This window comes from Barbus barbus, assembly GCF_936440315.1.
Source record: "Barbus barbus genome assembly, chromosome: 17".
In the NCBI taxonomy this organism is placed as follows: Eukaryota; Metazoa; Chordata; class Actinopteri; order Cypriniformes; family Cyprinidae; genus Barbus; species Barbus barbus.
Genome location: NC_136745.1, coordinates 5,265,022 through 5,277,874, shown reverse-complemented (window position 1 = coordinate 5,277,874; position 12,853 = coordinate 5,265,022). Strand labels below are relative to the sequence as shown.

The following is a 12,853-nucleotide window of genomic DNA, read 5'->3' as shown; positions in this document are numbered from 1 at the left end:
ATAATGAACAAAACTGGATGAACATACATCAAAGGACGAAAAAAATAGAGATCTGTTTGCCATCAAGAAAGCTTTTTATTATAAATTTTTATACAGTTTTTGAAAAAAAAAAAAAAAAATTATTTGCCTCACGAGAAGCTTATTTAATATACACCAATTTTTAAACAGTTTATGTACACTACCATTCAAAAGGTGGGGTCAGTAAGTTTTTTTTAAACGTTTTTGCTTATTGTGAAATATTACAATTTAAAATCTGTTTTTATTAGAATTTTTATTTTAAAATGTAATTTATTCAGCTTTCAGCTTCATAACTTCAGCCTTCAGTGTCACATGATCCTTAAGAAATCATTCTAATATGTTGATTTGGTGCTCAGGAAACATTTCTTATGATCTCGATATTGAAAACAGTTATGCTGCTTCATATTTTTGTGGACACTGATACCCTTTTTTCAGGATTCTACAATGAATAAAAAGTTCCAAATAACAGCATTTATGTTAAATAGAAGGAGTGTGTAACATTGTAAATGTCTTTACTGACAAAAATCTAAATCTAAAAACAAAGATCTTACTGGCCCAAAACCGTAAAGTTTCTATACCTGTGCATAACTAGGAATTACTTCAATTGTTTGCTATTAGTTCAGCAGCTAGACCTGAAGGATGGAAATTTTGTGAAATGGACCACAAAAAGCATGTACTCAGATATATATTTGTTTCAGATGGACGAGTTGAAGAGCAGAGATCGTGTGGTGCACTCACTGGAAAAAGAGCTGGGGGTGCAGGCGGGACAGACACAGCGTCTGCTGCTGCAGAAGGAGTCAGAGCGGCATTATGGGAGTCCGAAGAGAGAGGTGGCGCCGTCTCTCGGGGAAAACTCAGACTCTGTCAATAACCAGGTTTCTTCTGTTCTGCAATCAGAAATGACTGATAAAAAGCTTTTATATCATCAGGAACATAAACTGTCATTAGAGCTGGAATAACATGGCAGAAAGCTTTTCCCTGCACGCTGAACCATTACCATCACACAATAAAGTATGTTTATCCATTCATAGGACGTGGATGAGAGGGATATCAGGAGGTTTCAGCTGAAGATCGCTGAGCTGCAGGCAGTCATCAGGAAATTAGAGGATAGAAACACCCTGCTTTCAGATGAGAGAAACGAACTGGTAACCACTCTCAACAAACTAAGGACAAAAATCATATAGGAATTTGTCTAATAGGATCTTATCTGAGCCATAAACTGTAAAATATCCTGTTAAATTTACTGTAAAAAATGGCAGCTGTGGTTGCCAAAAATTCAGTGTAAAAATACTATGACAATATTTCAGTTTTAATAGGATGGAATATTGGTGCCTGTATATTTTAAAATTTAGAACCGAGTATTTCATTAAGTGATAAAATGTTAATATACCAAGCTACCTGAACTACCAAAATGCTTTGTACCTTAAAATGTACTGATAACCAGGTTGTACAATAGAAAGCCACATGATGAATCCAGTTAAATGTCCTGCTCATTAACATGGCCAGTACTCGCTTATAGCTGATGCACATGATACAGACAAAACACCATCAGGGTAACACATTATACTAAATTAATGCAATAATCAACTAAAAAACACAAATCAGCCTTTTTTTGCATTACTGTTAACAAATATGAACAAGCAAAACTTAAAATATAATCATGTGTGGTGTGTCACGCAGGGACCTTTGTTTTTCCACAGTTGTTTTTTTTAAGTGGTAAATAATAGTTTTTCCTTCTAAAAGCATACATTTGACAATATTTTGCAGTCAAATTACATGGTTAATATAGTGAAAGATTATTGGGAACAATGTTTTGTGATTTTTCAACTGGTTTTTCTTCAGGACCCAGATTTTATATCAAGTACCAAACATTATTTAATGTATGCATGTATGCATGTATATGTGTGTCCATGGACCACAAAACCAGTCTTAAGTGTAAATTTTTCTAAATTGAGATTTATACATCATCTGAAAGCTGAATAAATAAGCTTTCCATTGATGTGTGGTTTGTTAGGATAGGACAATATTTGGCCGAGATACTACTATTTGGAAATCTGGAATCTGAGTTTACATTTACATTTATTCATTTAGCTGATGCTTTTATCCAAAGCGACTTACAATTGCTATATATGTCAGAGGTAGCACGCCTCTGGAGCAGCTAGGGGTTAAGTGTCTTGCTCAGGGACACATTGGTGTCTCACAGTGGATTTGAACCCCGGTCTCTCACACCAAAGGCATGTGTCTTATCCACTGCGCCATCACCACCCCACGAGTTTTGAGAATCTAAATATTGAGAAAAATCGCCTTTAAATTTGTCCAAATGAAGTTCTTAGCAATGCATATTGCTAATCAAGGGTGGTGATGGCGCAGTGGATAAGACACATGCCTTTGGTGCGAGAGACCTGGGTTCGAATCCACTGTGAGACACCAATGTGTCCCTGATCAAGACATTTAACCCCTAGTTGCTCCAGAGGCGTGCGACCTCTGACATATATAGCAATTGTAAGTCGCTTTGGATAAAAAAAAAAAAGCGTCAGATAAATGTAAAGGTAATCAAAAATTAAGTTGATATATTTACGAAATTCTTCAAGGAACATGATCTTTACTTAATATCCTAAAGATTTTTGGCTTAAAAGAGAAATGTATAATTTTGACCCATAAAATGTATTTTTGGCTATTGCTACAAATATACCCCAGCGACTTAAGACTGGTTTTGTGGTCCAGGGTCACACATATATATATATATATATACACACACACACACACATACATACACACTCACCGGCCACTTTATTAGGTACACCTTGCTAGTACCGGGTTGGACCCCCTTTCGCCTTCAGAACTGCCTTAATTATTCATGGCATAGATTCAACAAGGTGTTGGAAACATTCCTCAGAGATTTTGGTCCATATAGACATGATAGCATCACGCAGTTGCTGCAGATTTGTCGGCTGCACATCCATGATGCGAATCTCCCGTTCCACCACATCCCAAAGGTGCTCTATTTGACTGAGATCTGGTGACTGTGGAGGCCATTTGAGTAAAGTGAACTCATTGTCATGTTCAAGAAACCAGTCTGAGATGATTTGAGCTTGACATGGTGCATTATCCTGCTGGAAGTAGCCATCAGAAGATGGGTACACTGTATGGATGGACATGGTCAGGAACAATACTCAGGTAGGCTGTGGCGTTTAAACGATGTTCAATTGGTACTAAGGGGCCCAAAGTGTGCCGAGAAAATATCCTCCACAACATTACACCACCACCACCAGCCTGAACCGTTGAGACATGGCAGGATGGATCCATGCTTTCATGTTCTTTACGCCAAATTCTGACCCTACCATCTGAATGTAGCAGCAGAAATCGAGACTCATCAGACCAGGCAACGTTTTTCCAATCTTCTATTGTCCCATTTTGGTGAGCCTGTGCGAATTGTAGCCTCCGTTTCCCATTCTTAGCTGACAGGAGCGGTGTGGTCTTCTGCTGCTGTAGCCCATCTGCTTCAGGGTTTGACGTGTTGTGCGTTCAGAGATGGTATTCTGCATACCTTGGTTGTAACGAGTTGTTATTTGAAAGTTACTGTTGCCTTTCTATCTTCTGTAACCACTCTGCCCATTCTCCTCTGACATCAACAAGGCATTTTCGTCCAATTGCCACTCACTGGATATTTTCTCTTTTTCGGACCATTCTCTGTAAACCCTAGAGATAGTTGTGCGTGAAAATCCCAGTAGATCAGCAGTTTTTGAAATACTCGGACCAGCCCGTCTGGCACCAACAACCAGTCCACGTTCAAAGTCACTTAAATCCCCTTTCTTCCTCATTCTGATCCTCGGTTTGAACTTCAGCAAGTCATCTTCACCACATCTAGATGCCTAAATGCATTGAGTTGCTGCCATGTGATTGGCTGATTAGCAATTTGTGTTACCAAGCAATTGAACAGGTGTACCTAATAAAGTGGCCGATGAGTGTGTTTATAATTTAACCTGCATTTTCTCTTCTGTTAATTCATCCTAACAATTAATGATTACACGGTTAGTTCTCAAAAGATTTGTATTTTGTGTTGTAAAAATCTTTAAGATAATTCTCGCACAGTAGGATCCTTTATGATAGCTTCCAAATTATGATGGAAATCCCAGTTGGACTTTAGTACAGATGTCTTTCATTCTGTATGTAGATCAGTCTCTCTCTGTCATACAGCTGAAACGAGTGCGAGAAACAGATGCAGAGATAAAGCCTCTCATGGAGAGGAATAAACGGCTGAATAAAAAGAATGAAGAGCTGCAGCAGACTCTACAGCGCATGGAGGACAAACTGAAGACACTCAGCAGAGCGAACGCTGAACAGGTGTGCTGTTAAGGGAAAACTGAAAATTATGGGAAATAATGTTGGACAGGACATGGTTTTAATAATCAGGATCTGATTGGCTCAGCTATTATTACATCATCAGAAAAGAAAATTAGTTTCAGGTGTAAAGAAAGTTTTGATAAACATTTTTATTCATTTAATTAACATTTAACATTTGTTATATTTGTACTTAAACACACAATGTTTATAGAGTACACCTCTGTCTCTGTGTTTCCTCAGAAAGAGAAATCCCAGCAGAACTTGCAGCTGGGTGGGCTGAAGAGACACACCTCTCTAACGGACCTAAGTCATGCCCACGAGCAACAGGAAGTCGAGTATCTGCACTTGCAAATCAGCGAGCAGCGTGGTGTCATTGATGAGCTCACGCAGGTTTGTTTCTGCGAGCCATAAACACATACATGTTGATATTTGCAATTAGAATTTCAGAGCAGAAGAATTTCAAGACAACAGTGAGTTAGCTAGTTAGCAGAGGGTTACAGCTGTGCACTTGTTATACACCATATACAACACAAAGCTATGCATTTTTGAAGTAGAAAATATATGCATAAATAATAAATCATACTTACAGGCTGTGGAACAGAGGCACGAGATGGTCAAAATAAAGTAAGTGTTATGCAAATCCCACATTGAAATTTGCAAGGTTTGAGAAACAGTCGAGAGTAAAATGATGGGAACACAATGAGGTTGGAGTTATACTGCTATCTCACTGTATAATATATTTTGACTCCTCAACATCTTCATCCTTTGGGAGTACATGCAAAGTGGTTTCACATTTGCAGTGCAGAAAATAGTGTCTTCTACACATGGCAGGAAGATCATTATAAAGATTTGTTACAAACCTACATAGGCTTGTGCCGTAAATAAGACTGGAATTACTGAGGACTGGGTTCAGGCAGTTCAGAATCAGTTCTTTCATTTGAGATTGAAATATCATGTGTCATGCGCTTTGAAACTTTGCAGACCTTTTACATCCACAAACAGCTATATTACACACTACATGAAAGTAATTTCTGAAAAACCATAATAGGTGAACTTTTGTTCAATTAACAGTTCAATGATAAGCACACAATAAAACCAGGAAATTCATATTAATAAGTAAAGAGTGTCCATTTTGATTTCATGTTGTCTTTAAATCTATTTCTAGATACACATTCTGTGTCCTTGCCTGTACTTTAGCTTGTAATCTGTGTATGTGTGTACTGTGTACTGCTTATTCTTTAATTGGTCTCACCCTGTAATTATTTGTGTTTGGTAATCAGTGCTGTGTCTGTTAATTAGTTTGTTTACTTAATTAAGACAAAGCCTAATTAGAACTGAATTACTGCGTCACTCGTCATTTTCTTTTCCCCTCCCTCATGACTTCTGTTAACATGCACGCTGATATTAAAGTATTGCCAGCAATGCATGCATGTGACAATGTTTACATACACTATTTTTTTTTAAAGATATTCAAGTTTTTTTTCAAATACATTCAGCAAGAGTGCATTAAATTGACAAAAAAGTGACAGCAAAAAAAGAGGTTTCATCACTGATAATAATGTTTCTTGAGTACCAAATCAGCATATTAGAACGATTTCTAAATGATCATGTGACACTGAAGAGTAATGGCTGCTGAAAAGTCTGCTTTGCCATCACAGAAATAAATTACATTTTAAAACAGCTATTTTATATTTTATTTCTCAATATTAATGTTTTACCATATTTTTCATCAAGTAAATGCAACCTTGGTAAGCATAAGAGACTTAAAAAAAAAAAAAAAATTGCTGTAATTGTAAATTTGTTTGACTGTAACACTCTGATTCAATGTGAAAAGAAACTCACTCCTTAAATGTTCTGCTGAATGAAGATTCTAAGTTTTGTGTTTTTGTATTGTACTATTAACAACTTATTTAATGTGATGTCTGGATGTGTTTTCAGGAACGGGACAGGCTGATAATCAACAAAAAGAACAGGCGAAAAAACATCAAGTTGCCCAGGGTGAGCTGATCCTCTCATTCATAGAATTATATTAAACCATATTTGGAGTCTCTTTTATGGACGTTTTGCTATGGTTACTTTCTCATTTCTTTAAAGCATAATGTACACTGTCACTAAGCAACTGTCTCCTCCGAGGAGTGAATGAGTGAGTGTGTGTTTCTTCATGTGTGTGCTGGATACATAGGTGCATTAATTGGCCTCTCGAGACCTCTGAGTCAAACCAAGTCACTTTCTCATGCTTTCACCAGCTAAACATCACTTAAACAGTCTCTGATTTCAGTTTTTTGCTTAGAAGGTTAAACCAGTCATTCACCAGTAACTAATGTTAATCCTAACCTATTTTCACAATGCAAAAGTCTGTTGATGCAGTTGCGATTTCACTGTCCTTCAGCGTTTGTGTGTGTTTGGGTTTACTTCACTGTACTTTTGGATACAAAATTATCCATTTTTGTTAACTAAATCTGACAAAACCTCCTTTGGGAACATTTGAGGATGTCCTGAATTGAAAAAAAAAAATACTACTAAATAAATGAAATGTTTTATTTTATTCTAAAAATGTTTGAGTTTGGGTCACTAGTAAATGAAATAATTAATATATACGCTTTTTATGATTTAGCTTTATACTGTATATGGTGCTGCGTGCGTGTTCTCATTTTAGTGAAGTAAACCTGTGTGTGTTTGTGGCGCTGTAGGGTGGGGCTTAGTTGTTCGTTCTCAAGAACCGTTGCTATGGAGGTGGAGTCAGTGGACTTGACTATAAATTCACGCAAGAGCGCAACATCAAGACATTACCATAACACTGGCTTTAACATACATTTGTAACTCTCATTTCCTGTGAACACTGAGGAAGATGATGCTTGTTAAAGAGGTTAAAAGGACATACCGCATACCATGACACTGGATTGAGGAGCACATATAAACATCCAGTATGCTAGAGTACTTCCTGCTGGTGCTGTATCTCTCCATGTTCCTGTGTCTGTGTGCTCTGGTGTGTCTGTATTTCTCTGGCTGTCAGGAGATGACCTACAAACATGATGGTAAGAGCAATTGCATAGTGTATTCAAAGGACATCTGCGTGTCCGTTACATACTGTACGGTCCATGAAAATTGGCATTTTTAAAAAATTATTATTCTGCAATTAGAAACAAGTCACATTGTTTTCACAGCATATGTGACCCTGGACCACAAAATCAGTCACAAGGGTCAATTTTTCAAAATAAACAAGCTTTCCATTAATGTATGGTTTGTTATGATAGGACAATATTTGGCTGAGATACAACTATTTGAATATCTGGAATCTGAGGGTGCAAAAAAAACTAAATACTGAGAAATTTGCCTTTAAAGCTGTCCAAATAAAGTTCTTAGCAATGCATATTACTAAATGTTTTATATATTTACGGTAGGAAATTTACAAACTATCTTAATGGAACATGATCTTTACTTAACATCCTAATGATTTTTGGCATAAAAGAAAAGTAGATCATTTTGACTCATACAATGCATTTTTGGCTATTGCTACAAATATACCCCAGCGACTGGTTTTGTGGTCCAGGGTCGCATGTGTGTAGTAATGACAATAATGTTAAATCCCTCATTTTGTAAAAATGAACCTTTACAGTAATGCACTTTAAAAGCATAAACGGTCAGGGTTATATTTTTGTTAAATTAACTTTTCCATGGCACTGTTGTTATTGGGTAGGTGAACTTCTGGTCATGCGTTACCATCATAATTCCTGTGGGTGGATTTTTATCTGTGTAAACAAAAGAGAGGAGAGGCTAACTGTACTGTGCAGATAGTTACAGCATGTTCCTTTTTGGTATAGGCTACTTGCGGATATTGTCTGAAAGTGGTTTTATTATACTTGTTTAATGTAAATTTGTGTATAATATTTAAGCACTGGTGTCTTTCTTTTTCAGAGGCATGTTGTGGAGACATATTTTGGATTTGACGAAGAATCTGTCGACTCTGAAACATCCTCTCTGACATCATATAACACCGACCGCACAGATCACACCCCTGCCACCCCCGAAGAGGATCTTGAAGATGTATGTCATGTAATTAATTATTTTACAAACCTTAATACCTGCACAAAACACAACTCACAACTGTTCAAAAGTTTGGGGTCAGTACAATCTTTTCCCCCTCTCTTATGTTCACGAAGGCTGCATTTACTTGATCAAAAATGCAGTAAAACAGTTATATTGTGAACTATTAATACAATTTTAAAATAACTGTTTTGTATTTTATAATGTAACTTATTCTTGTGAGGGCAAAACTGAATTTTTAGCAGCAATTACTGTTTTCTGTGTCACATGATCCTTTAGAAATAATTCTTATATGCCAATTTGTTGCTCTAGACATTTTTTATTATTATCGATGTGATGCACTTTTTCAGGATTCTTTGATAAATAAAAAGTTTAAAAGAACAGCTTTTATTTGGAATGGAAATCTTTTGTAGCATTATACTGTAAATGTCTTTACTGAAAAAGTTGTTTTTTAAAGAAATCAATGCTTTTATTCAGCAATGACACATTACATTCCTTAAAAATGAGAGTAAATGAAAAATTACTGACCCTATACTTCTGAATGGTAGTGTACATCCAAACCAAATGCACAAGTTAGAATATTAATCCTGTTTATGTCTTTTAAATCACATTTTCCTGTGCTGTCTATCAAAGTTCCTGAGAATTTTTTTTTTTTCAACCCTTATCAAATCCAGTTTTTTAGTGTGAGTGATTTGCTAGTATTTGTAACTTGCTCTGCACATTTGACATGAATAATACATCAACTAATTTAGCTTATGAAGAAAAATTTATTATTATTTTTCTAAGTAAGAAACAACTAGCAACAACCCAGTAAAGCTACTTACTGTCCATGAAAATGTAATTCTGAGCAACCACATAGCAATACAGCGAAAACAGCTAAGCCACATAGCAGTACCATGACAACCATTAACACTACCCTAATATTTCTATTATCTTCTGACAGTATAGAACTGTAGTCTGCATATTCATTTCATAAATTTGGCAGCCTGGGAGAGTGTAAACATGGTGTCAAACTACAGCGTTTGTTTAATTCAAAGCATTTATTTGAATTAGACTTGTTATTTGGTCAGATGCAGTTAAGTGTTGTGCTCGAGACCATGATTAGAGCCCTGCACAGGCCTCAAATTTAGGCCCTGGCCCGAGACGCTCAGGCCCTAGCCCGGCCCACGTCTGACAGCTTATCAGAATTACCGGCCCGAGTCCGACCCGAGCCCGTCTTTTTTTTTTTTTTCCTTCTCCTAAAACAGTTTATACTACTGTTTCGGCTATTAAAATAGTTCAGTTTTGTGTCCAATGGCAAAATTATTTTTTATTAAGTTAATTTAGAAAAAGGTTTGGAGCATTTTTGTTCGTTAAATAGACTATAAGTTTTTGTTTTTTTAAAGTAAGACCAAGCGGCCAGCAGCATGAGCTGATCATAGCCTATGTTTGATCAATTTAGCCTTCTCATATCATCACGACTTGCCTAAAATAAAATCTATAGATATACTAAAACAGTTCAAGTATATAACAATGTATAAACGTTAAACCTGCGCTATAATAATAATGTGTGCTAGTCTATACTGTATCTAAGTTTGTGTGGAGAGTGGAAGCTAAAGCACGCTCTGCTGGACATGGAGGCACCAGCAAACACTTGGATTGCTTTCAGTGGAAACAAATTAAAGTAGCCTACGCCGTCTTTTTTTTTTTTTTGATAAAGAGTAAGAGTAATACATCATTCGGACCTGTAAAGGGTCTGCTTGTATTTGTGTGCACTCACAATACCAACAAAAGGTAGTTCTTTTATAAAACAAACATGATGCGCTTTCTGCGTCTTGAACAGGAGCGCGTCACAAAAATGAACCGAAGCTGAGCGAATACATGCCTCACAGACATGATAAATATATCTATAGAAAGCTTTAAATTATCACTTAACAAAATAAAAAAAATTGAAAACAAAAACTCTTTTATTGTAATCTTAATCATAATCAATAAAGATGGATTTCTCTCTAAAGGCGCGTCTAATGAGGAGACGGCGAGTCAGGATCAGCAACTTCATCCTTGCTACATGGACTCAGAAAACATTAGTTTATTAGTAAATAATTCAAATATCTCCTTACTATTTCCCGCAGACACATTCATGGTTATTTTTGCTGTTGTTTTTCAGCAAGCTTTAGCCTATTACGTGCATTTGAATGCAGAACTCACTTGCGCACGCTGCTGCGGGACACTAAACACCATCGAGCTGCTCTCAGTCGCGGCACGGTCTCGTGTTGTTTCCACCAGCACGGCAATTTTTTTTCATCACTAATCGATAGATGTCTACAATATAAAAATAAGGAGAAACCCAAAACAGGCCCGAGGCCTGAACTATGACATGGAAATTGGCCCGAAGCCCGGCCCTAGAGGCGTAAAAAAGTCGGGGCCCATCGGGCCCGGGCCGAAATGCAGGGCTCTGACCACGATGAGGCATCTCAGCCGTTTCTATCTAGTCTCAGCATCTCTATCAGTTGTTTACTGATAGCCAGAGCTAGTTAACGAGGAGTGGGATTATGAGCGAGTCATTAACTGCACCATGAAGACGATCCCATAACAATGTGTTCATGTAGTGTTCTCAGCTCCCTCGAATATGCTGTTCATTTAATAAGATTTTCTTCACTAAATGTCATACAAATTGTCAAATTGAATTTGTTTTAAGTTTGATTTTAGTTTACTGACTGAAACTGTAAACAGTTGTTTGTTTACAACAAACATTTTATTGTTGCACAATGTAAACTGTATTATCGCACAGCTGTATAAAGTCGGATATGTATTATATCCAGCTTTATCTGTGTATATATACAGCGTGCTCATGTAAAGCAATATAAAACATAGAAAATGTAATCTATTTTATGTGCCAAATTTGATGTATTAAAACATTATAAACAATAATATCATGATTTCCTGTAATGCTGCTTTGAAACAGTGTGTATTATGACACAATCCTCTGCACAATCTGACTTTGTTGCAGCCTAGAATTAAACTGCTGGTTTCGTCTGGCCAGAGGAGAACGGCACACTATTTCCGTTTAATACTGTAAAGCTGCTTTGACACAATCTGCATTGTAAAAAGCGCTATATAAATAATGGTGATTTGACTTGACAATGTGTATTGTGCAACGATGTGATTCATGATAATTACAGACACTTTTACAGGAATCTACTGTAATTGTAGTAAATATAATGGGCCTTATGATACACAAGCAGAAGAAATTTCTGTGGAAGTCTTCTGGAAAACCAGATGTGTTTGAACAATCTGAAATCATGCAACCCAGTCCTACCTGATTCAGTGCTTGATCTTAAAGGAGTAGCTCACCCAAAACAGAAAATTTGTCTTCAAAATGATTTTCCCACTGCAAGCAAGCAAAATCATATCCAAAATATTGATAGCACAGTAATAACCGAAATGTGAATCAGACACACTTGTCTTGAGTTGTTTTTTAATTTCAGGAACTACTTAACTAGTTTTTTCCTTATAATGGTTCACCTATAAATGAAAATTCTGACATATTTTCTCACCCCCTTGTCTGTCCAAACCTGTATGAATCTCTCGGTGCTGTATAAACTCCACAACACCTCCTCCAAAACTCTTTGGTTACCAAAATTCTTTAAAATATCTTTTGTGTTCAGCAGAAGAAAGAAAGTCCTACAGGTTTAGAACAACTTGAGGGTGAGCATATGTCTCGTTAAATGAGTTCATATTTTACATGAACAGCTGGGAATGACTTGTCCAGAATTCTCATGAACAAATGTGACAAATGGAATTGTATTTGTTATTCATCAGGGCTTTTCCCGAGAGGAGGCAGAGCTGCGATTTCGGCAGCTGACGCGAGAGTACCAGGCTCTTCAGCGAGCTTACGCACTTCTGCAGGAGACTACGGGGCCTCTGGACCCTGAGAGACACTGCAGGGTCAGGGCCCATGATGCCAACTCCACAGACACATGTTTAACCCCTCCAACACTGGACATTCTGAAGGATCCTTTTCTATTTTTTGTACAACTATTTTTTTTATTTTGGATAAATTTTAGATCTGAATCAAATCGCACCAATGTTTAAATACAGTTTAAATTAATTGAATTCCAAGACCTTTTCAGAATCTCCTTTACCCACACTGAAATACCACTCATCTGTTGATCACAGCCAGCATTGTAGCAAGCATGGCCAAAAATTCCTGCCTCGAGAAAAAAAAAAAAAAAAAAAACCCTACCAAAATTTCAAACATTTGTCATTTGAAATTCTTTTGAAATTAAAAAGAAGCCAATATAGATTGTTTATGCATACATATGCCCTAGGCTGGCTATTTGATTGGCTCTGTGCTCTGTCCGTCAGACACGGGAGCAGCTGCAGACGGAGCTGATTGGCTGTCAGGCACGGATTGCCGACCTGGAGCGGAGCTTGGCAGAGAGGGGGCAGGTAAATAAGAAAGAGG

The 12,853-nt window shown here is 36.9% G+C and overlaps 1 protein-coding gene across 1 annotated transcript in view; it reads left to right on the top strand.

Annotated features, from left to right (window-relative positions):
- Positions 1 to 12,853, top strand: part of jakmip1 (janus kinase and microtubule interacting protein 1) — a gene marked incomplete at its 3' end in the record, with an annotated part of 29,983 nt that overhangs the window by 9,930 nt on the left and 7,200 nt on the right. The window contains exons 4-11 of the mRNA XM_079438005.1: positions 717 to 893; positions 1,050 to 1,163; positions 4,216 to 4,362; positions 4,603 to 4,752; positions 6,301 to 6,360; positions 8,278 to 8,406; positions 12,208 to 12,333; positions 12,754 to 12,837. Coding sequence (XP_079294131.1) covers positions 717 to 893; positions 1,050 to 1,163; positions 4,216 to 4,362; positions 4,603 to 4,752; positions 6,301 to 6,360; positions 8,278 to 8,406; positions 12,208 to 12,333; positions 12,754 to 12,837 — 987 coding nt within the window. The remainder of the gene's footprint in view (positions 1 to 716; positions 894 to 1,049; positions 1,164 to 4,215; positions 4,363 to 4,602; positions 4,753 to 6,300; positions 6,361 to 8,277; positions 8,407 to 12,207; positions 12,334 to 12,753; positions 12,838 to 12,853) is intronic.